Here is a 26,855-nt window from a genome sequence, read left to right as displayed (position 1 = left end):
TGCAGCAGCATCCTTCCTGGAGCCCAGGAGACTTCGTTTACCATTTCAGTTGTCTTGGTCCTTATTTTAAAACTCACTAACAGGTTTCCATTAAGCTAAATTGAAACTAAATACCTCACCAGCTTGCAGTTTCCGTTTTTAAAAGGGTAAAAGCTCTTAGTCCCAAAGGAACAGTAATTCACCAACACATCTTTCTCTGGCTACAGGGACTGCATTTCAAATCTCTGAGCCTAGTGCAGTGTCTAAAGCACACAGAAGGCACTAAATAAGTGTACTTGAAAGAAATCTCAAAATTTTGAAAAACTGGAGATAAAGGGTAATAGATATTATCAAACGCTATTGTGGGAGTGCCAACTGATGCAAACTTTTTATAGGATTATTTGGCAACAGCTGACAAAATTTAAAATGCAGATACCCCTCAACTCCACTTTCTTGAATTTTTCCTATAGCAGTATTCATACACATGCATAAAACGTACAAAACTGCTCACTGAAGCGTTATTTATAATATTTTTACAAATGGAAAACATTGATAGGGGCCTAGTTAAATAACTTATGGTATAGCCATTCAATAAGACACTCTGCATATTTTTAAAAGAATGAGATAAACATTTATGTACTGTTATGGAAAGCTCTCCAAGGTACATTGTTAAATAAAAAAGCAAGCTACAGAAATAGATGACCCATCTGCTTACTTTAAGAATATGTATGTATGTGTATTTGCATATACATACAAAATTTCTAGAAGAATATATAGAATCTGTTGATAGCAGTTTGGTTTAGGAATGTGACTAGGGAATCGTGGGGAAGGGGACCAATACTGTCCGCTATATACTCATTCTCATGGTTTTAATATTTTTAATGTGAATGTGCATTATTTTATAATTTAATATGCTAACTAAGAAATTTAAAAGTCAACAAAGCACAATTATAGAGGTTTTTCTTCCCTATTAATGCAGTATTAGTTAGTACAGTGTTCTGAATACAGAAAAAGAGGATATGAGACCAGGCTGGTGCCTATCTGGAAGGCCAGGAGGGCAGAAGCCAACTCTAAGGACCCTTGGCAGATAAGGCTACAGCAAGCAAAGAGGGTAGGATTTAAATGCAGAAGTTTTATTTATTTATTTTTAAAAAGATTTTATTTATTCATGAGAGAGAGAGAGACAGGCAGACACAGACAGAAGGACAAGCAGGCAGAGGGACAAGCAGGCTCCATCAGGGAGTCCCACATGGGACTTGATCCCCATCCCGGGTCTCCAGGATCACACCCTGGGCTGAAGGCGGCGCTCTGGGCTGAAGGTGGCACTAAAACCGCTGAGCCACCTGGGCTGCCCTAAAAGCAGAAGTTTTAGGGTAAGCTTTGGCTGGGTCCCCTACTTGGCCACAAACTATATGTGAAATCTTGAGCAAAGTATTTAGTCTCTAATCCTCATTTTCTCATCTACAAGGTAGAGAAAAATATTAATGCCTGTCTCAGAATTGCTCTGAGGATGAAATAAAACAATGCCTGAAGAGCACCTAACTTAGAGCCCAGCACTCAGTAAGCCAAGTAACACTGGCAATGTAGACTTTGTGGTTGTCATCATTTTATTAATCTATCATGGTCTGCTAAGCATGGTCACTGAGTCTCATTCTAGGGGAATTTATTGTAAAATTGAAAAGTGTGTTGTCCATACCTGAAATCCAGGTAGGCACCAACCTGGTCTCATATCTCCTTTTTCTGCGTTCAGAGAGAAAGACAAACCATAAGAGACTTTTAATTATGGGAAACAAACTGAGGGTTGCTAAAGGGAAGGGTTGTGGGGGAATGGGAAAACTGGGTGATGGATATTAAGGAGGGCACATGATGTAATGAGCACTGGGTGTTATAGAAGACTGATGAATTACTTACCTCTACCTCTGAAACCAATAATACATTATATATTAGTTAATTGAATTTAAGTTTAAAAATAACACTTCTGTTGTTATTTATTCCTTTGTATTTGATACAATTCATCAGTTAAACCAGTTGGGACTGGAGTTTCTTTGTAGGAAGGTTTTAAGTTTTGAACTCAATTTTTAAAAATAGGTATGGAGTTTTCATATTTTCTATTTATTCTTGTGTTAATTAAGGTAAACTGTATTTTTCAAGAAATTTGTCTATTCAGGGAATCTCTGGGTGGCTCAGCGGTTAAGCGCCTGCTTTCCATCCAAGGCATGATCCTGGAGACCCGGGATCAAGTCCCACGTCAGGCTCCCTGCATGGAGCCTGCTTCTCTCTCTCTCTCTCTCTCTCTCACTCTCTCTCTCTCTGTATCTCTCATGAATAAATACATAAAATCTTAAAAAAAAAAAAGAAATTTGTCTATTCGGGGCACCTGGGTGGCTCAGTCAGTTAAGCTTCCAACTCTTGATTTCGGTTCAGGTCATGATCTCAGGGTCATGAGATCAAACCCAAATTTGGCTCCAAGTTCAGCACAAGTTTGCTTGAGATTCTCTCCTTTTCCTTCCTCCTGTTCTCTCTCTCTCAAATAAATAAAATCTTAAACTTTTTGTTCATTCCATCTAAATTGTTGAATTTATTGCCATAAAGTTATAGTAATATTTCCTTATTATCCTTTAAAAAAAAGATTTTATTTATTTATTCATGAGAGACATACAGAGAGAGGCAGAAACACAGGCAGAGGGAGAAGCAGGCTCTATGGAGGGAGCCCGATGTGGGGACTCGATCCCCAGACTCCAGGAACACGCCGTGAGCCAAAGGCAGGTGCCCAACCACTGAGCCACCCAAGTGTCCCTCCTTATTATCCTTTTTAATGTCTGTAGGATCAGTAGTGATTTCTCATGTTCTATTCCTGATATTGATGTTGTGATTTCTTTTTATCTTGATGAGCCCTGCTAGATTTTGTCAATTTTATTAATATTTTCAAAGAATGAACTTCTGACTTTGTTAATTTTCTCTATTGTTTTTCTCATTGTTCCTATGAAACATTGATTTAAAATCTTTCCTTTTTTGCTAATACAGGCATTTAGGAGTGCCTGGGTGGCTCAGTGGGTTAAGCATCTGCCTTCTACTCAGATCACGATTGCAGGGTCCTGGGATTGAGCCCCACATCAGGCCCCCTGCTCAGCAGGTAACCGGCTTCTCCCTCTCCCTCTGCCCCCCACTTGTGCTTGATCTCTCTTTCTCAAAATAATAAAATAAATCTTTAAAACAGACATTTAAAGCTATGAATATCCATTATGCCTAACTTTAAGCAGCAACCAAAAATTTGTGGTCATATTTCCATTACCACTCAATTAAAAGTATTTACTAATTTCATTTGTGCTCTTTCTTTTTTATTGAAATATAGTTGACACTATATAGTTGACAATGTTACATTAGTTTTAGGTGTTCAACATAGTGATTTGACAATTTTTTAAAAAAATATTTTATTATTTTTTCATGAGAAACACACACAGAGAGAGGCAGAGACATAGGCAGAGGGAGAAGCAGGCTCCATGCAAGGAGCGCGATGTGGGACCCGATCCCGGAAGTCTGGGATCACACCCCGAGTCAGGCATACAGACGCTCAACCGCTGAGCCACCCAGGTGTCCCTGATTTGACAAATTTATACATTATGCTATGCTCACTACACGTGTAGCTACCATTTGCCCTTGTCTCCTTTGACTAACTTTATTTAGAAGTATGTTCCTTAATTTCTAAATATTTAGAGATACAATTCATCAGTTTTAAATAGCAATTTTAAAGATATTGCTATTTATTTTAAATTTAACTCCTTTTTTTTTTTTTTTTCCCAAACTATTCCTAGTCTGCTGAGATTCTTTCTCTCATGGATGGATGTTGAATTTGAATTGAATTAAAATCTGTAAGATTTTAATCTTTTGATATGTCTTGGGATTTACTTCATGTCCTAGCATATGGTCTATTTTTGTGAACATTCTGCAGTTCTTGGATATAATTTTCATTCTCCAATTCTTAGCTGTAGTGTTCTACAAATGTTAATTAGGTCATTATCTTCCAATAACTGAGAGACAAGTATTAAAATGAACTATCTTTGTGTATTTTTCTATTTCTCCCGTAAGCTCTGTCAGGTTTTTTTTTTTTTTTTTTAAGATTTTATTTATTTATTCATGAGAGACACGGAGAGAGAGAGGCAGAGGCAGAGGCAGAGGCCCATGCAGGGAGCCTGACAAGGGACTCCATTCTGGGTCCCCAGGATCATACCCTGGGCCAAAGGCGGCACTAAACTGCTGAGTCACCTGGGCTGCCCTGTCAGTTTTTTATTCATTTATCTTGAACTTCTATTAATAGGTGCATACATGTTTGTGATTTTAAGTCTCCTCTTGAGAGAATGTCATTTATTTATCATTATGAAATGTCTCTACTTATCATTGAGAATATTCCTGGTCTTGAAGCCTACACTTAGTTCTGATAATACTAGAGCCACACAACTTGCCATTATCAGGGTATACTTTTTCTACTCTTTTATTTTCACCTTTTCTATGTCTTTATGTTTAAACTGTACTTTTATAGGCAGCATTTATTTGGGTCTTGCTTTTTCCCTCCATAGCTTGAGAAACTCTACCTTGTAATTGAAAGCAATGGTATGGTGGTCTTTATTATGTTGCTCTTTGTTTTCCCATCTGCTTTTTTTTTTTTTTTAACCTTTTACTTAAATTCAATTAAGTTAACATATATTATTAGTTTCAGGGGTAGAATGTAGTGATTCATCAGTTACATATAACACCCAGTGCTCATTACATCAAGTGCCCTCCTTAATGCTCATCACCCAGTTATCCCATCCCTCCACCCCCATCTCCTCCAGCAACCCTCAGTTTGTTTCCTATAGTTAAGAGTCTCTTATGATTTGCCTCCCTCCATCTGCTCATTGTGTTCCTCTGTACACCTTCTCCCTTCTTCTGTTAACTGAGTTCTTTTAGTATTTCATTTTATAATCTCCATCGGCTTTTTATCTGTGCCTTTTTGTGTTACTTTTTAATGGTTACTCTAAGGTTTACAATGAGCATCCTAAACTTATCATAGTCCACTAAGAATAAATAACATACCACTTTATATTTCACAATGTAATAACCTTATAACATCTTAATTCCATTTACCACCACAACCTCATATTTTGCCCCATTGTTATCACGTATTTTATTTCTATATACATTATAAGTCCCATCTTATAATGGTATTATTTTGCTTTAAACAGTCATATGCCTTTTAAGAAAATGAAGGGAAAAGAGCTAGTTTTTTATCTTTAGCCACATACTTATCATTTCTAGTACTTTTTGGTCTTTCCCATAGATAGAGCTTCTATCAGTATCATTTTTCCTTTAGCCTACAGAACTTCATTTAGTACTTCCTATAGTGGAGGTCTGTTAATGATAAGTTCTCTCAGCTTTAGTTTATTTGAAGATGTATTTATTTCACTTTTCTTATTTGAGGGATATTTTTGCTAGATGTAGAATTCTGTGTTGACAGTAATTTTCTTTCAGTGCTTTAAATATATCCTTACATTGTCTTCTGACCTCCATTGTTTACAATGAGAAGTCAGCCATAATCATATCACTATTACCCTTTATGCAATGTGTCATTTTGTTCTGCCTACTTTCAAGATTTTTTTTTTTTTTAAAGTTTTTATTTATTTATGATAGTCACAGAGAGAGAGAGAGTGAGAGAGGCAGAAACACAGGCAGAGGGAGAAGCAGGCTCCATGCGCCGGGAGCCCGACGTGGGATTCGATCCCGCGTCTCCAGGATCACGCCCTGGGCCAAAGGCGGGCGCCAAACCACGGCGCCACCCAGGGATCCCTACTTTCAAGATTTTATTTTTATCTTTGGCTTTCAGTATTTTGACTATGAGGGACCTAAGGGTGGTTTTCTTTGTACTTATCCTGCTTGGGACTCACTGAACTTCTGATAATACTATATGTTTTCCACCAAATTTAAGAAATTTTGGCCACTATTTCTTCAAATCTCTCTCCTCCTCCTCTATTTCCTTCTGGGATTCCAATAGGATACATATATGTATATGTATATACATATATGTATATGACGTGTTCCCAGAAGTCAAGACTCATATTTTTTAATCTTATTTCTCTCTGATCTTCAGGTTAGATCATTTCAATGGACTCATCTTCACATTCAGCCCATCCAGTTACTTTTCCATTCTGATATTTTTCTATTGTTTCCATTTTTCTGCTTAGATTCCCCATCCATTAAGTCAATATTTTCTGTAAGTCTATAAATATATTTATAATAGTTGCTTTAAAGTCATTGTCTGCTACTTTTAACATATGGGTTATCTCACTGGTATCAGCACTCCTTTGGAATCTACCTCCCTGAGCCAAGGTCAAGAAATTGTCCCCAGCCAGAGAGCAAGGATAAACACATGACTCACATTGGGTGCTTTCTTTCCCTCAGGAGTCACTGTCCTGAGGGAATGTGGCACATGTCCAAAATTATAGCTGTTTAAATGGGAGAGCAAGTCCAGTATGGATTGTTCCATCATGGCCAGAATATAAATTCCCTATACCAAGGCCTTTAAAAGTTATACATAGTGTGCTGCATTTTAAAATTCATTGCAGAAACACACACACACACACACAAACAACAAGCCTAAAGTAAAGCCTTTTGTAAAGGAACCTTTTATAATGTAAATATCAGCCCTGTATGGAGGCACTGGGTTGGAAGAAATCTGAGGTCCTTCCCGCACAATATATGAGAAAGAGATTTTTCAGAAACAATGTAGAAGTTACTTTGTAGTAAAGCAGGTTATACCTTGTACCGTGTAAGAGAAACTGCCCTCCTCACAGCTTTGGCTGCTTAGAAAGCCATGGGATCTTGTCCCTCTGTGATACAGTCTAGCGTGAACAGATAAGCTAGGGTCAATCAGGTTCCTTCTCCAAGAATTTGAACTGGGACTACTGAGAGAAGTGGTGATTGGATGGAGATAGTATGGAGATGTTTCTGAGTTAGAGAGAGGCCAAAGTGGCATGATGGGCTGGAAACACACTAAAGTTATGAGGGAGCAGAAACCATAAAAAAGTTGGCTGTTTGGGAAATGAAAATAAGGAATGAAACATAGTTGCTAAGAGAAGAAGAGAGGCTATGAGAGATACAGAGAAAGTAATTAGTACTTAATCTGTTTCAGAACCAATAGTTTTCCAATTCTGATTCTAGGCTACTTATATATTTATAATACTCATCCTCAAACCCCCACATATAACCTTTCTCCCTTTAGCCAACCCTCCTTTAACTTGAGATAACTTGAGTTGAGCCTCTGTTCTTTGCAATTTAAAGAGCTTGACTAAAATTTGTGTGCCTTAGAGTTTGCCAGGCTCATAAAGAGCAGAAGTAGGAATGCCTTGGGCAATCCAGGCAAAGGAACAAAATCATTAACAAAGATACAGAGACTTGTAACCATGTGTCTGTCTAGAGATCAGCAGATTCCCCCCTCCTTTTTTCTTTCTTTCTTTCTTTCTTTCTTTCCTTTCTTTCTTTCTTTCTTTCTTTCTTTCTTTCTTTCTTTCTTTCTTTCTTCTTTCTTCTTTCTTTCTTTTTTTTTTTTTTTAGAGAGAGAGAGAGAGAGAGAGAGCCAGAGAGCACACACAAAGGAGGGTGGAGTGGGCAGAGGGAAAGGGAGAGAGAGAATGTTAAGCAGGCTCCACACCCAGTGCCAACCAGTGCCAGTCCCACCTCATGGGGCTAGATCTCACAACCCTGAGATCCTGACTTGATTCAGAAGCTTATAGACTGAGCTACCCAGGCACTCTAGGATCAGCAGATTTTTTTTTTATCCATTTATATTCCAATTTGTCTCGAAGCAATATTTGAGGCTAAATATATGACACATGAAAAAATTAAGTAAATAAGAAAATGGATGTGAGGTAAAAATAAAAGTAGGGAAAAAAGCTTAACATCAGTAGTAGGGTCCCTACATAATTATTATTATTTTTTAAAGATTTACTTACTTACTTACTTACTTATTTATTTATTTATTTATTTATTTATTTATTTATTTATTTATTATAGGCATAGAAGGAAAGAGAGGCAGAGATTCAGGAGGAGGGAGAAGCAGGCTCCATGCCAGGAGCCTGACGCGGGACTCGATCCCAGGACTCCAGGATTGCGCCCTGGGCCAAAGGCAGGCGCCAAACTGCTGAGCCACCCAGGGATCCCCCCTCAACACACACATAATTAATAGAATGAAGCTGCTTTGACTAAGACAAAGGCCTGAGCAGCTTCTAATGCAGGCCCAGAAAGAAAAGCTAGCATTCAGAGTATTGTTATACATACCTTTCCATCATGCATTTATTTACTCATCAACTGATTCATTCAGTCATTATTCATTCATCCAGTATTTATTAAGCATCTAATATGTACCAGATCCTAGGATGACAGCTAAAGAAGAACCAAGGCTGAGTTGGCCCCACCTCTAAGAGTTCTCAAATCTAGTGACTCCATGAGTGGTACAAAGTGTTTTGAGATACAGACAGTGAAAAAGGTTGACAACAGCTGTGTCCTTTACTTGCTTCTTACATACAATTCTGTCTCAGTGATAGGGAAGACTGAACGCTCCATACAAATCCCTAACTGGCAGAAAACAATTTCATGTCACTTGCTTACAGCTGGAGCCAGAGAATCAAAATTACTCTTCAGCATCAGCTTGCAGGCTGCAAAGCCTAGGGATAAGCACAAGAGCCCTCTGCCATTGTTATTCGAGTACCTGGCATGTACTGAGTACTAACAATGTGCTAGGTTCTACAGTAAATAGGAGGAGACCAAGTTCTGGCTGCAAATGCTCACAGCTGTTTTGTAATCTGATAATTGTGCATGACAAACCTCAGACTATAACTCTGAAAATAGCATGACTATAATCATAACAAAATGGAACAGCCATTGGCAAAATTTGTTTTCTAGTTATCACTTCCAGAAGGAATTCCATAACACTACTACGGGAAGAGAAGAGAAAATTCTCTCAACTTCCTGCCACTAAACCTCTAAATTATCATCATCTGCATCCATCCCTTCCTCCTTTCTTTTCTCCTGTTACAGTGTTCTGTCTCCTGTCCACAACCAATCCACCCTCTCCTCCTCAGAGACTTGGCTGTAGTCAATATTTTATGTCTCCTGATTCTCCTTCTTCTCTATGCCAGGGTCCCTCCCCTTAGCATTTAACATATTCAAGTCTTACTTTCATCCCTAAATAAGTAAGTAAGTAAATAAATAAATAAATAAATAAATAAATAAACAAACAAATCATTGTCTATATAGTCTTTACTTTCTTTTTAGCTCAATTCAAACTGGCTTTTAACTGGAAAATTGTTCTTTCTGGGGTGCCTGGGTGGCTCAATTGGTTAAGTGTCTGCCTTTAGCTCAGGTCATGATCCCAGGGTCCTGGGATAGAGCACCACATAGGGCTCCCTGCTCAGTGGGGAATCTGCTTCTTCCTTTCTCTCTGCCCATCCCTCTACTCATTCTCTCTCTCTAATAAAAAAATAAAATAAAAAAGAAAATTGTTCTTTCCGAGGTCCCCAGTGACTTCCTAATTATTATATCTTTTTTTTTTTAAGATTTTATTTATTTATTCATAAGAGACACACACAGAGAGAGGCAGAGACATAGGCAGAGGGAGAAGCAGGCTCCATGCAGGGAGCCTGATGTAGGACTTAATCCAAGGACTCCAGGATCACACCCTGGGCCAAAGGCAGGCGCTAAACTGCTGAGCCACCCAGGCATCCCCTAATTATTACATCTAATGGCTCTGTCTAGTTCTTATCTTCATTGACCCCTTAGCATCATGTGACACAACTGACCACATATTATATAAACACTGTAAACTCACTATAAACACTCTTCTTTAGGACATTATTCTTCCTTGTCTTCTATGTATGTTCTTGTATACCTTCTATTCTGTGATGTCTTCTAACTTCTCTGGTCACTTCTTATCCTACATTTTGAACTATTCTTCCTTTGTCCAAGCTTTATTTTTATTTTTTAATTTATTTTTAAAGATTGTATTTATTCATTCATGAGAGACAGAGAGAGAGAGAGAGGCAGAGACACAAGTAGAGGGAGAAGCAGGCCCTATGCAGGGAGCCCAATGTGGGACTCGATCCTGGGACTCCAGGACCATGCCCCAGGCCGAAGGCAGGTGCCAAACCGCTTAGCCACCCAGAGATCCCCTATTTTTTTATTTTTTAAAAGATTTTATTTATTTATTCATGAGAGACACAGAGAGAGAGAGCCAGAGACATAGGCAGAGGGAGAAGCAGGCTCCATGCAGGAAGCCCCATGTGGGACTTGATCCTGGGACTCTGGGATCATGCCCTGAGCCAAAGGCAGAGGGTCAACCACTGAGCCACCCAGGCATCCCTCTTTTTCCAAACTTTATTTTTTTTTAAATTTTTAAAAAGATTTATTTATTTATTTATTTATTTATTTATTTATTTATTTATTTATGAGAGAGAGAGAGAGAGAGGCAGAGACACAGGAGGAGGGAGAAGCTGGCTCCATGCCAGGAGCCCGACACGGGACTCGATCCGGGGACTCCAGGTTCGCGCCCTGGGCCAAAGGCAGGTGCCAAACTGCTGAGCCACCCAGGGATCCCCTGTCCAAACTTTAGATCATGGTACTCCTCCTAGAAGTCTTCCCTCATTCCCCCAGAATCAGTGTTAAGAAAACCTATAACAGGCTTTTCATAACACTCTATGCTACTTTCCAATCACATCCTATCATTCACCCAATAGGCATTTATTGAGAGCTTCTGATGTGATGGCCACTGTGTTAGGAGCTTGAGAACAGTTGTGAGCAAAAACATCCATAGGTCCTACTCTTGAGGAGTTCACAGTCTAATAGGAGAGACATACAATAATCAAATAATTACACAAACAAGTAAATAAGTACATACTAGGATGCAGGCTAAGGAAGAAAGGATCAAGGTATATTACTACATAATAGAGGAAACAACCCTATCTTCATTAATAGGGCAGCAGCATTGGGGCAGGTAATGCGGATTGATAATTGGTCTGAAATCTTAGGAGTACATATGTGAGGAAGGATTTGAAAAGTGTTCCAGAAAGAAGGAACAGTACATAGAATTAAAGTACAGCTATAATAGGGTAAGAGTGATAAAATTAAGGCTTAGAGATCCCAGTGGGCCTCAGCCCATATAGGCCCCTGAAAGGTTATCTAAAAAATTTGTCCCTATACTAAGAGCAATGGGAAGTCACTGAAAGGTTCTGAGTGGGAATGACATAATCAAATGGACAGTTTGAAAAAATCACTTGATGTAGCTGTTGAGAAAGGATTAGAAGGGGTATGAGTAGATGAGGGCAATACCAGTTACAAGGCTTTCACAGCACTCTGGGTGAGAGATGATGTAGGCTGGGCTAAGGAGGTGGTAGTGAATATGAAAAAAGTGGTTTGATTTGAGAGATATTTAGGAGATAAAGTGACAAAGGATCATATCTAGGGCTTGAGGAAGATAAGAGGTGTAAGGATGACACTGAGGAGAAGGGTTATAAGAGTGTGGATATCTTACTTTGAACATATAGAAACACTTCAACTGCTCTCAGATTCTGCTCAACTCCTCTTGTCCTTTCTTCTATGGGATCCCAGGCCCAGTCACCAGACTCAAAATCTCTGAATCACCTAAGATTCTTTTTTGGCCTTGCATGGATTCTTGCCAATTTTCCCCTAACCTAGTCACCCTCATCAAGATCATCAGTTCTAAAAGTATCAACCATGAGAGACCTCTGGAGAGACCATAAAATGATCTAAAAATGCAAGCCTTTTCTTTGGCTCTCCTAGACAAATGATGCAAAATTCCCGACTGATTTTTTTTTTATGGTAACTAACTGAGTTATAAAGAAGTACTAAAATTTGTTAGTCATAAACTAAAATTAGCTTTTAACTGGAGTTCACAGAAGACTCTAATTCAGTTCTCTACTAAGAAGTCTGGCTGCCAGGCAATGTTTGGCAACGTTGCAAAACTCCTCCTGCACACATACACATGTAGCCAGTTGGAATTCTCAAAATTTTCAGGAAGGACACTCTGTTATTGGGGCATTACCGGTGATGTTTTGAGCTGTTCATGGTTTATGGTGCCTGACATTCATGCATTTTAACTACAAATTATGATTCATGGAACTCTATCAGCACCAATTTAATATGCCCTGGGCTATTTGATTAACCCTATGGAGTAGAAGGATACACCTCTGACTTTATTTCCTGTCACTTTCCTCCTTCCCTTCCTTGCTGATCCAGAACATGTATAGCAAGCTTCCATCTTAGGAACTTTACACTTGCTATGTCTGTCTGGAGGCTAACTTGTTCATTTACTTCAGGTCTTTCTCAAATGCCACCTTTGTCAGGCCTTCTCTGATGACTATATTTAAATCATAATCTTCTGGTTTCCTGAACTTCCTACTCCATTTCCCTCCTTTATTTTAATCCTTGATACCTATAAGCATCTGATAAACCATATATTTTACTTATTTATTTATTGACAATTTACCTCCAACTAAAAGGTAAACTCCATGAGAATAGGGATTTTGGTTTGATTTGTTTAGTGCTATATCACCAATACCTAGAACAGTACCTGGTATATAGTAGGTGATCAATAAATAATTGTTGAATGAGAATGACAATTTATATTATCAGAATTATTGACCTCTTAAATCTCTAATGCCCAGCTCTTGAGGCATGGGTATATGTGATTCAAATTTGAATCATTCATAGCCCTACTGCCAAAGCAGATATAAACATGAACCCAGAACCAGAACATGCTTCTACAGTGACATTTTCTTGTTATTACTCCCCACTAGTCTCTTCATCCCAGGCTTACCCCTTCCTATCCCTCAAACACTCAGATCAAAACTTCTAAAGAACAGCTCCAGACATTCAGAACTCATATTCAATTCATGTTCAGAATTTAATATATTCCAGACATTGTGCTAGGTTCAGGGGACTCGTCAATGAATGAGACAGACATGATCTTTGCTATCACTGAGTTTATAGTCTCAGGGGGCTACCCTATCCTGCCTCCAGAAAGGAAACTTAGGGAAGCCTTGGTGGCGCAGCGGTTTAGCGCCGCCTGCAGCCCAGGGTGTGATCCTGGAGATCCTGGATCGAGTCCCATGTCGGGCTCCCTGCATGGAGCCTGCTTCTCCCTCTGCCTGTGTGTGTCTCTGCCTCTCTCTCTCTCTGTCTCTATGAATAAATAAATAAAATCTTTAAAAAAATAAATAAAAAAAAGAAAGGGGACTTAATCCCTTATAGAATATGACAACCAGGCTGAGACCTGATGTATGGCCAGGAAATGAAGAGACGTGAGGCAGAGTGGCATGGAACAGGTGGCAGCAGACAGAAATGATTATACCAAGCAGGTAGAGGAAACAGGAGTTTCAAAGGCCTAGAGGAGAGGAGTGTGTGGATGTCACCTTCCAGGAAGTGAGGGCAGTTCAGTGTGCTGGGACTGTGGAATTGTCACAGAGCGATGGTGGTATTTGAAGTAGGGTTGGTAGAAAGGCTAGACCTTGCAGGCCAAACAAAACAAGTCAGAATTTTGGGATTTTATCCTGAGAGCAAGAGGAAGCCATTGAAAGGTCTGATCAGTGGAGTGAGATGAACAATGGAGTTAAACTCTTCTCTGTCCCCTAACAAGCTCAATCCTGACCTTCCCTCTCCACTACAGGCATCCAAATCATAGATACCTCCTTCCTGAAGCTTTTCTGCCGCTTCAACCTCCACGTCTCTCTTCCTGCCAGCCCCAGGGATCCCATCCTCTTTTATCTTTGTGTGCCTATGTTCTGTCTCCCCCACGGGACTGAGTTTCCAGAGGAAAGGAGTAACTTCTCAAACCTTTCTAGACTGTCCCAAGCCCAGCTCACCACTGACTCAGATTGCCCTTCGCTGAGACAAGAGACTGAAGAGTACAACCTAGCACAACCCAACCTTTTCTAACACCCACACACCAATATTTACACAATAGTAAAACAACTCCTCCCTCCAGAGGGCAGCGCTGATGTGTACAGAGCCAGTTGACCCAGGTTTCTGTTTTCTGTCTGTTGTCACCTCTCTCTGCTCTCAGTGAAACTAGCCTTTAATGTCTCCCCTAATGGGCTGAAGAAACTGACCCCAAGCTTGTTCAAACTATAAGTGCTAGAAAAGATAAATATAATCTGCAGTGACAGGAAGAAGCGGTTACCTGGGGGTAGGGGGCTGGGGAAAACTGACTGGGAATGAGGCACAAGGAAATTTGGAGGTAGAGGAAGTGTTCTATATCTCAGTTGTGGTGGTGGCTCACAACTGTATACATTTTTCAAAATTTGTCAACATGTACAACTAAAATGTCCATCTCACCATATGTGAATCAGACATCAGTAATGCTGAATTTAAAACAAACTTCATGTAAATTAAGTCAGTAGGCCCAAGTACAACACACTGAGTTTCAAAACACAGCTCAACCCCAACATAAAACTAGGGCGTGGCCATGCAGGAATAGCAGCCTCTTCACCGTTGCTGAGATTTAAGAAAGATGAGTCCACTTGCTATGGAAGGCCAAAGAAGCAAAGTAGCAAAGGCTAATAAAGAGAAGGCCAGACCAAAATATGTAAGGTCACAAACAGGATGGACACAGGTTTGCTCTCCAAACCTCAAAATACCTACATCTGAATGAGGGAAATTTAGAATAAATAAATAGAAGTCCTGCTTCACAAACCTAGAAACTGCATATTAGCTACACAGTGATAACTCATAAAGGGCTTGGAAAAGTGAATTTTTAAAGGACTGAGTGGCAACCACAGAGGGATCCTTGAGAAGCCAGGTCTTACCTCACCTTCTATCAAGAGTGATGCTGGGGGTGAAAATAGAACTCTGTACTTGGTGGTTGAAGGGGCCAACTCTTGGGTTTCCTATGAGAAGGAATGACATCTGGCCAGGTGGCAACAAAGACCCAATGTTCACATGGCTGAATGGGTCACAGGACTGGTCCAGGGGCTCAGAGCAGAGAGAGACATATGAGGTTCCAGAAATAGTCAGGGGCCAGTGTTTGGGGTGTGCAGGTGTGTGAGGTAGTGGCGTGGGCAAGAATGAGAGAAAGGTCTCTCTCCTCTTCCTCTTTACCTGATCTCTCTCTCCTGAAAAGTCACCCAGCACAGAAAATCTAAGCCAAATTCCTGTACATAATCTGTTCTGTCTGCTGTACAATTCTCTTGCACTCCTTCTGTGGGTTCTCAAAGGCCTGTGTCCCCACCTAGCCCAGCACTGGGAATCCAGCAAAGGTCTAGAAAAAGAATTTCTTTGGAACAAGAATGTGAGGGCAATGAGGGACACATGAGTCAGGGTGGGGGTTAAGGAAGACGGGTTGGTCAGAAGGGTTTGCGATATGAGTGGAGAGAGGAAATGGAAAGATGAAAGGAGGACAAGTGAAAGGGAAGTAGGAAATAGTGGGTCAGGGGCAGTGTGGGAGAGGGAGCTAGGATTAGAGGGAGAGAGGACAGGGTTAGAGGTCAGTGGGAACACAGGCCAGGGGTCACAGGGAGAGAGAAGTTTAAGGGTCAACAGAGAAAGGACGATGAAGGATCAATAAAAGTATGATCAGTGGTCATTGGTGGAGAAGGGCAGAGGTCGTTGGGAGAGAGCAGTCGGGGTTTGTGTTACCTGCCTACGAGGCGGCTGTTTCTGGGGCATCTTGATAGACGCAGGAAACACCTCTACACTTGGAACACCTACAAAATGCTCTCTTTCCTGAGGACAAGTAGTTTGTCCCCTCGATCACGCACAGGAAATCTGGATTCTTTGTCACTCAAATTCCCAATCGCAGGGGTTCTTTGGGGACAGCCTTCGTTGTGGGTCCCCGCGCCCTTGCAGTATAGAATCTGCTCCTCCCTGACGCGGTTGCCCAGCAACCAACCGTTAGCCAAGGCGCAGGCGCCTCTGACGCCCCCTCCCGGCTCGAGGGAGAGGCGGGGCTGCGCGCTCGGGGAACCTCCGGCTCCACAAGACCCGCCCCCTCAGGAATAATACGACCCGCGCGCGGCAGCTTGCATTAGAACTCCCGCATGTGGGAGGGGCTAGAGCAACCAGGCACCGCCTCCTCATGAATAATGCAAGTTCAGGCGGTGTCCCGGACCCGGAAGTGGAGTTGCCGAGTCACCGCAGTGGCTGAGCTGCTGACAGGAGGCGGCGGCGGAGGAGGAGGCGAGGCAAGACCTGCGGCTCGGCCCGGCCACAGCCGCGGTAGCACTAAGGCGAGCCCACGGAGCCACGCCGGTCTTAGCCAGCAGGCGAACCTCCCGCCCCTCGCCCGTCCCTCCGTCTGTCCCGACACTTGCCCGCCCGACTCGTCCCGGGCGGCCTAGTCTGCACCGCCCACCCGACTCCTGGGGCCGCCGCCCCGCGCGGTCCCGTCGGCGTCCCTGGCCGCGCCCGGCCCCTGGCCCGCTCGCCCGCCGGCACCATGATGGAGGAGATCGACCGGTTCCAGGTGCCCACCGCGCACTCGGAGATGCAGCCGCTGGTGAGGGGGCGGGCGGCGGGCAGGCCAGGACCGGGAGGGGGCGCTGCCCGAGGGCGAGGGAGGGAATCAGGCCCTGGTGACTGCGGAGGGGGCGCCTTGGGATGGGGCAACGCGAGCCTTGAAATCGCATCGCCGGGGGAGGGGGGCTTGCAGGACGAGAACACAAGAAACCCGTGGGAGAATACGCGGGGTGACAGAAAGGGGCCTGTAAAGGCTCAGGGCTCTGTCAGCAAAGACAGGCCAAGGGAGCTTCGGGGAGGACCGTCGGTCGGAACGTTTGGGGCACAATGGTGCACACTGCTAGGGGAGGCCCTTAACTGGGAAAGGAAGGGAACTCTCTTGGGGCCCCGCCGCCGGCAGGCCCTGGGGGCTGCGTTGAGAGGTGAGGAGCCGCTTAGCCCTAGAGGCCTGTGATGCTCAGAGCGGGGGAGGGGGCCAGGAGCAATTAGGCTAAAAGGGACTGGGAATAGACTGGCAGAGGAGGAAGGGGGCCATCCCTCCAGTTAGCTGGATACGGATGGGAATGCGGGTCTGGGGCCGAGGGGGTCGGTGCAGGACCCCTGAATGCTGTTCTTCTCCGGAGGAGAGCGCAGGGAGTCTTAGGCGTAGGGGGTTGCTAGAGCCGGAGTCGCGGAGGAGAGAGCACCGCGGGGAGGTGGAGAAACAGGGGCGCGGATGAGACAGCTCGGGAACCGACAGGAGAGGGGGCGGGGTCGCTCTGGAACCGCCTGTGCCCACCCTTTCGGAAGAGCCCCCAGCATCTTCGGCCTACGTGCATTGAGTCTTTGCTGGGCGCCCATCCTGCTGCCAGTCCGCGGTCCCGGAGTCTGGGAGGAATGATGTCATCGTTGCCGGCGCGAAGGGGATGGAAAGGGGAGGGCGACGCGGGCGACCGAGGCCAGTCGTGGGGAGACCATGCGCGGTGGCCACCGCTCAAGGGGGCTGCCTGACGGGCTTGTTCATTCGGCTGTGGGCAGCGGGGCGAGAGGCGCCGCCAAGGCCTAGGCAGCTGGTACAGGGAGAGGGGGAAGGGAGGGAGTGCCCAGCTCTGTTCACTTTTCCATCTCCCTTCCTCCTTGGAACCCGAGCGGGAGCTGGAAGGAAGGAAACAGGGCAGGCCAGGACCCTGAAGGTGTGGATGCCCTATTCTCTGAGCTCTGCTGGAGCTAAACAGAGCTCTCCAAAGCTTGAAGATCTGGAGCTCCCTAAGGCTCCTCCTTCTATGTTAGGCAGAGAGGTGAGGAATAGGTTCTATTCCTAGGCCCTTGGGCCCCTGGCTAACAGATGTGCTTTGTAGCTTCCTGAGCAAGTAGTTAACCATTACAGCAGACCAGACAGATCTTGGCAGGGACCCATCACCCACTCTAAGCCACACCTTTTGGGGGAATGGTAGACAGAATCATTAGGAACCACCTAGCAGGAGACAAGTGGCCTTTTCCCCTTTTTGTGATTACTTAGTTCTAGAAGCCCAAACAGAGATTTACAATAGCAGGAGATGAGTGGCCTTTTCCCCTTTTTGTGATTACTTAGTTCTAGAAGCCCAAACAGATTTACAAAAGTATACCATAATATTAAAGTGGGGAAAGAGATCCTGATGGACTTTTTTCCTAGCCCGATGCCATCATTGGAATATTTTGGGGCCAGAAAATCCTGGTGAGAAGTCTGTCCCACGAACTTGAAGAACTTTAGGCTGGCTGAAGAGAACATTCCTTTCTAGATTATCTTTCCAGCCTGGCTTGTCAAACTAGATTGCCCTTCCAGTTCTAACCATCTAATCAAGAATCAAAAGGGAGGGTGGATGAAGTAGGAGGAAGAGGTCCAAGTGAGTCAGGAGAAGAAAGCAATGAGTTGGTTCTTGCCTCCCATCTGGGGTTCCTAAGAAGGTAGGCAGTAGTTGTCCAAGGAAAAGGGGGAAGGAATGGTGTCACAAGGCCTTCTTAGTTGTCCTTGGTGCCTTTATTATCACCTGAAGTTCTCAAGGATAGTTTGAATAGTGACCCCAAAAGACTCCTGAGGTGCTTCTGGTCTGTGTGACTCTGGAGTAGAAATGTTTATGCAAGGAGGCACTTATCAGAAAAGCTGTGCCTGCCTTCAGACCCTCTCCTTGAAGGCTAAAGGAGCCCTTTGCTGCAGGAGGATACTTTGTTGAGGTTAATGAGAGCCTTTTGGAAGTGGCAATACAGTCATCCTTCCATTTGGAGGCATAGATGTTGCCCTATAGATCTCTACCTCTTGACCTCTGTTCCCAGATTGAAGTTTAGAGGATCCTCAGAACTCCTTAAATGCTCTGTGTATTACTGAGACCATCAGACTCTTGGGTGGAGTTTCTGGAAGAGCCTTTGTTTCAAGGCATAAGGAATCAAAGTGGTATACCACAGAAGAGAAGGGCAAAGTGGCTCTTTAGAGGTATTTGGGTAGACCATAAAAACTAGGGTCCCAGGCTTGGACTCAACTGTGACCTATTTCATTTTTTGCCTTTTTTTTTTTTTTTAATTGAGACCTCTAGGAAGTCTCTTCTCTTCTCTGGACTCAGTTTTCTCATTTATCAAACAAAGACAGACTATCTCTTTAAAATTTAAACAATAGCTCCTCACCCTGTCTTCCCAGGAATATCATAGGGAGCTAATATCACTGTTTTAGCTAATTTATTCACCAAATATTTATGTAGTATCTGCTCTGTTCCAGATATTACACTAGGTATTGGGGACACAGTAGTTAGCAACACAGATACAGTTTGGTAGAAGTTTTATTGTTCATGCTCACTCCTTCGGTGAGAGCCCCTCTGAGGGCAGAGTGGGGGCTGTCTCCGTTAGCCATAATGGAAACAAGACAATGCTGATATCAGCATCTGGCCCACACTGTACCAATAGAGGCCTGTTACAGGGACTCCATCATTAAAGAACCCTCCCTAGCCTATAGTGGTTGGAAAGAATCCAGAGGGCATTCTTTACTTGAAAAGCTCTAGTTCTAGGGGAGAAGATTTTTATTTTTTTCTTATTTACTTGAAAGAGAACCTCAAGCTTAAAAAGGGGGCCTAAGGGAGTGGCAGGAGCTGGGAGAGAAGGCACAGCCAGCAGATCTGGGTGTTTCTAAGGTGCTAATTTAAGCATTAGTTCTCAGCTAAGTGGGAGGAAGAGGAAGAGATCCCTGCCCTGTTGTTGCTGCTGCTGTTGCCACAGCTGCATGGAGCCTTCTGTCTGGGGTGGGAGTTTGCCTGAAAGGAGTGGCTTCCCTTCTTTTCCCATCACAATTATTTAATTGGCCTGGCTGCATCTCAGCAGCTGAACCAGGCCTGGGCCTATCACTGAGAGCTCCCCAGGGTCTCTTCCTGTCTCCTTATGAAAGGAATGAGAACTCCTCTTGGAGACATAGTCCCCATGCTCCACTCCTGCTGTGTTCATCTCCTAGACAATCCTGAGTGTTTCTGAGCACTCAGATTTTCCTGAAGAAACTGCCAGAGATAGGCACACTTTGTACTCAGTTCTGTGTCCCAGCCACACATGCACCTCACTGATCTAGGGAAGCTCCCAGATGTCCAAGGCTCTCTGTAGAGCAGTTGGGTTGAATTTGGGCTATTGTGTAAGTGAGCAAGCAGGAATAGGTTTTCTGGCCCTATTTGTTCGGCTGGTTTGTGCAGCCTCACAGTCTATGTCTTCTCTTTGGCTGCAATTGGAGAGGAAGAGATTTGTTGCAAAAACAAGAACAAAACAAATGGAGCTTTTAAGGACTTAATTATGTCAGGCAAACATCTTACCTCTTGTGTTTTCAGAACCTAAGAGACCAAAAAAAAAAAAAAAAGAATACGGCACCAGATGGGGTCTTTGTATGTCTGAAAGAAATGCTAGTCTGTCCTCCTTGAAACCCGTATTATCCATTAACTCATTTGTTTAGTTCATGAGCATATGCTCATTTCTGGGTACTTTAAGGATAGAGACAAGTGAGATTTCTCTAATAGGTGGCCAGGAAAAGGATGGGCTCAAACAGCTATAGGAAGCTTTTAGATATATGTCAGGGGAGAGTGAAAATCAGTGGAGGGTGCTCCTGAGAAATAGTGACACTGCCCTTGGGAGAAGATGAGGAATGCTGAAGTTTGACCCCCTTTGACCACATGAGTTTGGAAAGATATCCCAGACTCCTCTTGCCTGTTGACACTCGGAGATGGGGATGGTCAAGGCAGTAATTCAGTGAGTAGGCCACAGTAGCTCCTGAAAGTGGCAGAGAGAACATTGTAAAGATAGCAGGAACCCACAGTGAAAAACTGACCTATATATATTCTTTAGTCTGGGAGCCTTAAGTCACCTTCTTGTAATTAGATGGCTTTTCAGTTTAAGGGTAAATTCTCCTAGTGGGTCCATGTGGCTTATGACCCAGTAGTATTTCTCAGGTTCTGAGAAGAGGCATATCCTTCTCTCTCTTCTAGTATTGCAAAGTGAAGATCAGGTTTGCTCAGGCCTCCCCTTTCTCCATTACTACTCCTCTCTTCAGTCAACAAACACTAAGAAATGACTTTCTGCCAGATGTTGTGCTGGGCTTAATAACACAGAATCTTACTTGCTTCAGGGATACACACAGTCAGGATGGACTGAGGTAATGCAGGTAATGAGCACTGCACGAAGTAAGAACCAGACCAAGAAGGGCCAAAGGAAAAAGGAAGTGCTCTCATCAAGTGACCAGGGAAGGCTTCACAGAGGAGATGCCGCTGAACTGGTGCTTAGATGAAGACTAGTAGCTTGGCAGATCAAGAAGATGAGGTGAGGGCAAGCATGCCAGCCAAAGAGCATGGAGAAGAAACAATTGAATGCATGAAGGGTTTAATTAAGGGAATAGCACGATCAAATTTGAGTTTAGGACTATCACTCTAGTAGCAGATGAGAGATGGGAAAAGGTGAGATTGGAGGGTGGAAAACTAAAATGGAGGTGGTGCAGTAAAAATCCAGGAAAGAGATGATGAAAGCTGATACTAAAGCAGCAAGAAAAGAGGGATCCTTATACAGATACAAATAAAATAGAATAGGCAGTATATGGTACCTGTTTGGAGGTCTGGGGAGAGGTAGGGAGTCAAGGATGACTCCCACGTTTCCGGGATGGATATCTGGAAGGCAAGAGGCACCATCACGACCCCAGGAAATTGAGGGGGGCTGTTTGTGTACTTCTTGGCTTCAGGGACTGCTTATATGGGAGAAAGCTGCTGTTTTTTCTTGCTCTGCTTTTGAAACCGCATTCTTGGGGTTATGAGGGACTCAGGAGTCCTGGAAAGTCCTGTCAGAGTGATACTGGCCCCCAACAGCCTCAAATAGGATACTGAGAAGCGTACTCACCTACCAGTGACTACTTTTCCCCTGAAACCTGCTTTGATGAATGCAAGTGAATTGGTGGCAACAAGGAGCCAGTGGTGCTGCTTTGTTGTTGTTGTTGTTGTTGTTGTTTCCCAGCAGCACTTTGATGAAGGAATAATAAAATCCTTTGTTGGCTAAGAGAGTGTTTTTATGTTGCAGTTTCTGGCCTGGCCTTTTACCATCATCCTGGTTAAGCTTATAACGATTTTCTCTCTAATTGGTTGAGCTGGGCTCTTGTACTGATTTCTTTCTTTCTTTTTTTTTTTTTTTTCTTCTTTAAAGATTTGATTCATTTATTTATTTGAGAAAGAGAGCGTGTGGAGAGAGGAGCAGAAGCATACTCCATACTGAGCCCCACATCAGTCCCAGGACCCCGAGATTACAACCCAAGCTGAAATCAGGAGCTAGATGCTCAACTGACTGAGCCACCCAGGCACCCCTCATTGATTTCTTTTAGGATAGATGTGTGAGTTACTGCTTCACCTGCAAGAGTCAGAATGAAAAAGGATACATAACCCTTCTTCTCTGATGGATACCAGCCTGGAAAGCTCCACTTAGTATAGAAGCAGTTTCCAGGCTGCTGTCTTCCAGGCAAGGTGTGCCAAGGGAGCAGGCTTCTGGAGTGAGATTGCTCAGAGGTGACTTGTCTTCTTAAAGGCTCTAAATTCAGCCTTTTAATCAGGGGCTTCCATGGGTAGTTGGGTGTCAAGCTGAATCATTTCCAGCCCCCTGCTGCTTTTGACTGACTGCTGCTCAGAGTGAAAAGAAATGGAAAACAGGGGCACCTGGATGGCTCAGTAGATTAAGCATCCAACTTTTGATTTTTGGCTCAGGTCACGATCTCAAGGCCAGGAGATTGAGCTGTGCATCAGGTTCTATGCTCAGCATGAAGTCTGCTTGAGATTCTCAATCCCTCTTCCTCTGCCACTTGCCCCCATGCTCTCACTCTCTCTCTCTCTCAAATAAATAAATTTTTAAAAAAGATTTTAATTTATTTATTCATGAGAGACACAGAGAGAGAGGCAGAGACATAGGCAGAGGGAGAAGCAGGTTCCCTGCAGGGAGCCCAATGTGGGACTCGATCCCAGGACCCTAGGATCACAACCTGAGCCAAAGGGAGACATTCAACCACTGAGCCACCCAGGCGCCCAATAAATAAATTTTTCATAAAAGAGAGAAAGAAAAGAAGAAAAAGAAATAGAAAACAGAGCCTTTTTCACTTGAATCTGATTCACCTCAAGGACTCTTCTCAACTTGAAAGGGCAGATGGAGCCTTGTATCTAGAAAGGATATAGGAGACTTATCTTCTTGGGCTTAGCTGCTTCATGCCTTCCAGCAGACCCTGGGAGAACAGGTGCAGGGAGGCCCAAAGGGAACAGGAAGAGGAGAATCAGGTTAACAGTAGATACCCAGAGATGCTGGCTGAAGGAAGCAAGAGGCGTGGCTCAGCAGGCTCTCAAGTCATTGTTTCCTAAGGAGATTCTACTGGGAATGTGGCCATCTGGGCCAGAGAAAGGAAGGAAGGAAGGAGGCAGAGCTGGGCCTAGCTTTGTATCTGGCTCTGTGCTGGAGTTCAGAAATTGGCACATGACCCAAAGCTTCACTGTGGGGCAGCCAAATGAACTCCTGAGCTCTAGAAAGGGACTCTGGAGTGGGAAAGTCCACTAGAAAGGAGGCCAGAAGGTCTGGCCTTGGGGACTGGTAGACAGGGGCCAGTAGGAGTTCAATCTAGGTCTTATCTTCTTAGGAGCTGGTTCAAGGAGATATATATTTGTTGTTGTTGTTGTTGTTGTTGCTGTTGTTATTCAGCGATGTCAAATTGAGGATCAGTTGGTTGTGGTTCTTTTTTTTTTTTTTTTTAATTTTTATTTATTTATGATAGTCACACAGAGAGAGCGAGAGAGGCAGAGACACAGGCAGAGGGAGAAACAGGCTCCATGCACCGGGAGCCCGATGTGGGATTCGATCCCGGGTCTCCAGGATCGCGCCCTGGGCCAAAGGCAGGCGCTAAACCGCTGCGCCACCCAGAGATCCCTGGTTGTGGTTCTTGAGGATCAATTTTAAGTTTCTATGATGATGATGATGTGTGTGTAAGCATAAGAGGGAACTAATGGCCAGAAAGGGTATTTGACCATTCTAACCCTGAGGAGTGTAGCTATGCCAAAGGCCACACCCAGGCAGAGGTGAGTCCAGCTACTGTGGTACCTGATCTAGTTTTACCTGTTTTCACCACCAGACTCTTGGCTGTCATAACCAGAGTCTACCCCAACTATTTAGAAGAGGTAATTTAAGATTTGTTGAATTAACTTCATCTAAATCATATGAGAACCATATATATTTTACTATGTAGTTAACTTAAACTTAATTATATACAAGTTATAAATGATTTATAGTTCCCCATATTAATTCTGAATTTTATCCTTGTAAAGGAATTGGTGAAGCCCTCAGCCAAGCATGGCTTAGATGAGCATTTCCTATAGTATAATTCTTAGAAACATTGATCCTTTGAGATACTTTATGGGAATAAAAAGGATCTATAGACAAATTCCTTTGGGAAACACTACATACTCTATCCTATCACAATGTTTAATAGTGTTTTAAAGGCTCTGAGTAGTCCTGCAATATAGACTTTCCAGCTTTGTTTAACCCAGTGTTTCACAAGCTTGTGTAACTGTGGAACCTTTTTTCATGTTTCATCTATTAACATCATATAGAACCAATGTGGTTTACGGAATATTCTTTGGAATGCTTTTCTCTTAGAAATTAGTCTCAGGACACCTGGGAGAGGTAAGGCATCTTACTTTTGGTTTCAGTTTAGGTCGTGATCTCAGGGTCATGATTGAGCCCTGCATGGGGCTCCATGCTCAGCATCCAGTCTGCTTGGGATTCTTTCCCCTCCTCTCTGCTGTTCCCTCTGCTCTCTCTTTCTCTCTCTCTCTCATAAACAAACAAACAAATAAAATCTTTTTTTTTTAATTTATTCATGATAGACATAGAGAGAGAAAGAGGCAGAGACACAGGCAGAGGGAGAAGCAGGCTCCATGCAGGGAGCCTGATGCGGGACTCAATCCCGGATCTCCAGGATCACGCCCTGGGCCAAAGGCAGGCGCTAAACCACTGAGCCTCCCAGGGGTCCCCTAAAATCTTTTTTAAAAAAGAAATTAGTCTTTCTTCTGATTCAGTCTAGATTTATAGTCTTCTCAGTTCTTTTGAGCCTGTTTTATAACCCATACCATTTTGCCCCATGCTAGTCTGTAATGGGATATTGTTGCTTTGTGTCAGGGTCTGGACTTATTGCTATCAGTAGGAAGTTCTTAGTGAACTTGGGTCGATGTAAAAGCAAATCCATTGTACTGTGTCAAGTTTTTCTCATGATAATGTTAAAGGGGTTTTACTTCCCTTTAATTCCCTCTACTAAATGTTGGTCTGGTGAAACCAGTATTTTTACCATTAACTTTTTTTTTTTTTTTGACAGCTTCATTGAGATATTGAGACATAATTCACATACTGTACACTTTACCCATTTAGTACTTTACTTTGAATCTTTGTGTGGCTGCTGCTAGCCTCAGTCCTGTTTCTCCTTTGTAGCTTTGGGCTGTGCTCTGCCCTTTTGTGTTCTGCTACATAGGAGAGAATATAAAGATTATAGTCATCAGAAAGAAATCTCTCATCAGAGGGAACCTTATCTCAATTGGGATTTAAGCAGAAAAAATGATTCCCTGATTAGGTAGGTGCCTCAACACTTCCTCTGTAGTACCATTAAATGTGCCCCCTGGTCACAGCAGATTAGGAGGCATTCCCACATAATCATTTTACACTCCCTATTCCATGGGCTATATAAAGCATGAATGATAAGCAGGTTTCACCCTTTATGTCAATGTCCATTGATCAGTAGTGGCTGTCTAGATTGTTAAGGTGGATTCTGAGGAAGAATCCTGGTTCAGTTAGAAAGAGTGACATGGTTGATTTGCCATGTCTGCTATGGTCTTCAGCAGGGAAAATGTTGTTTCTGTTTGCCATTCCGGCACCCCTGAGCCCTGAGACACCATAGTTATCCTAGGCAAAGAACATAGGAAAGGAAGAATCTTGGAGATGTTAGCCAGCTCAGCAATATGTTTCACAGAGGGTCTGGAGTCTTATGATATGGCTCTTTAAGAAATGAATGGAGAAAACTGATCTTTCCTATCCTCATATTCAACATGGATTTTTGAAGTATTGACTTCATATAAAGTTAATAATCCTTTGGAAATAGGCCAGGCAAGAGGAAGTAACCTTGACTCTGCTGAGTGAGTAAGAAGAAAAAAGAGGCAGATTTAAGAAGAGACCTCATAAGTACCATATAAGTAGCTGGCCACACTTCAGATGAAACTATAAGCCCTTGACGAAAGGATCAAGGAGAAGGAATAGGCTACAAGAGGAGACCCTTAAGCCAGCAGTTGCTGGAGAGGAAAGGCCCTGATGTGGACTATACAGCCTTAGCACTTTTTTTTTTCCCCAGGCAAACTAGGCCCTGCATTTTCTTTCTAACCATTTTCCCAGAGACTGATTTCCAAATCTCCAGTTATCCTGGCTGCTGTAATGAATTCTTTGAGTATTTCACCCCTGGAACTAGACCTGACCTTTCCATGTGATCTGACTGGTGCAGATTACTGTGGGGCAGCCGCTATCCATAATATTGATATTGTACTTCTATTATCAGTTGAGGTTTCATGATCATATTTTAATAGTTGTACCCATTGCTATATTGAACTCAACATACATCTGAAATAGGTAGACCTTTGCCTTTGCAGTGCAGAATCAAGGCAAAAACCTGGAATCACATCGTGCGCTGGGCTGGCTGCTAATACAAGTAAGGGTCCACTGGTGCCAGTGAAATGGTGGTTTCATATTTATTAGAAACTATGCCACATGTATGTAATTGATTCTTACTCCCAGAGAGGTAGCTGACTGAATTCAGCAATATGGAATTTGAAACTAGGTGAGACTGTGTGATTGGGTAGGCTAGG

At 43.2% G+C, this 26,855-nt stretch overlaps 2 protein-coding genes across 17 annotated transcripts in view; one reads left to right on the top strand and one right to left on the bottom strand.

Moving 5' to 3' along the window:
• The window catches only part of DNAI1 (dynein axonemal intermediate chain 1), a 125,340-nt gene that overhangs the window by 45,488 nt on the left and 52,997 nt on the right, over positions 1–26,855 (bottom strand). The window contains exons 1-2 of one of the 11 annotated variants that reach the window (XM_035697129.2): positions 15,655–15,899; positions 1,676–1,719 (exon numbers count right to left, since the gene is read on the bottom strand). The exons of 9 other annotated variants lie outside the window; for them this stretch is intronic. In XM_035697129.2, the coding sequence (XP_035553022.1) occupies positions 1,676–1,708 (33 nt within the window). In that variant the 5' untranslated portion in view covers positions 1,709–1,719; positions 15,655–15,899. Of the gene's footprint in view, positions 1–1,675; positions 1,720–15,654; positions 15,900–26,855 lie in introns of those variants that run through there. One more of the 11 variants, XM_035697130.2, reaches the window with a different exon arrangement.
• Positions 16,046–26,855, top strand: part of FAM219A (family with sequence similarity 219 member A) — a 51,575-nt gene continuing 40,765 nt past the window's right edge. For 2 of the 6 annotated variants that reach the window (XM_049091881.1, XM_049091879.1), the window contains exon 1: positions 16,055–16,480. In XM_049091881.1, the coding sequence (XP_048947838.1) occupies positions 16,454–16,480 (27 nt within the window). In that variant the 5' untranslated portion in view covers positions 16,055–16,453. Of the gene's footprint in view, positions 16,514–26,855 lie in introns of all 6 variants that reach the window. The other 4 variants (XM_025432106.3, XM_025432108.3, XM_025432105.3 and 1 more) reach the window with 4 other exon arrangements.

The sequence above is a fragment of the Canis lupus genome, chromosome 11 (assembly GCF_003254725.2).
Source record: "Canis lupus dingo isolate Sandy chromosome 11, ASM325472v2, whole genome shotgun sequence".
Lineage (NCBI taxonomy): Eukaryota > Metazoa > Chordata > Mammalia > Carnivora > Canidae > Canis > Canis lupus.
The sequence above is the reverse complement of the archived record's forward strand: the minus strand, read 5'-3'. Positions and strand labels throughout refer to the sequence as shown.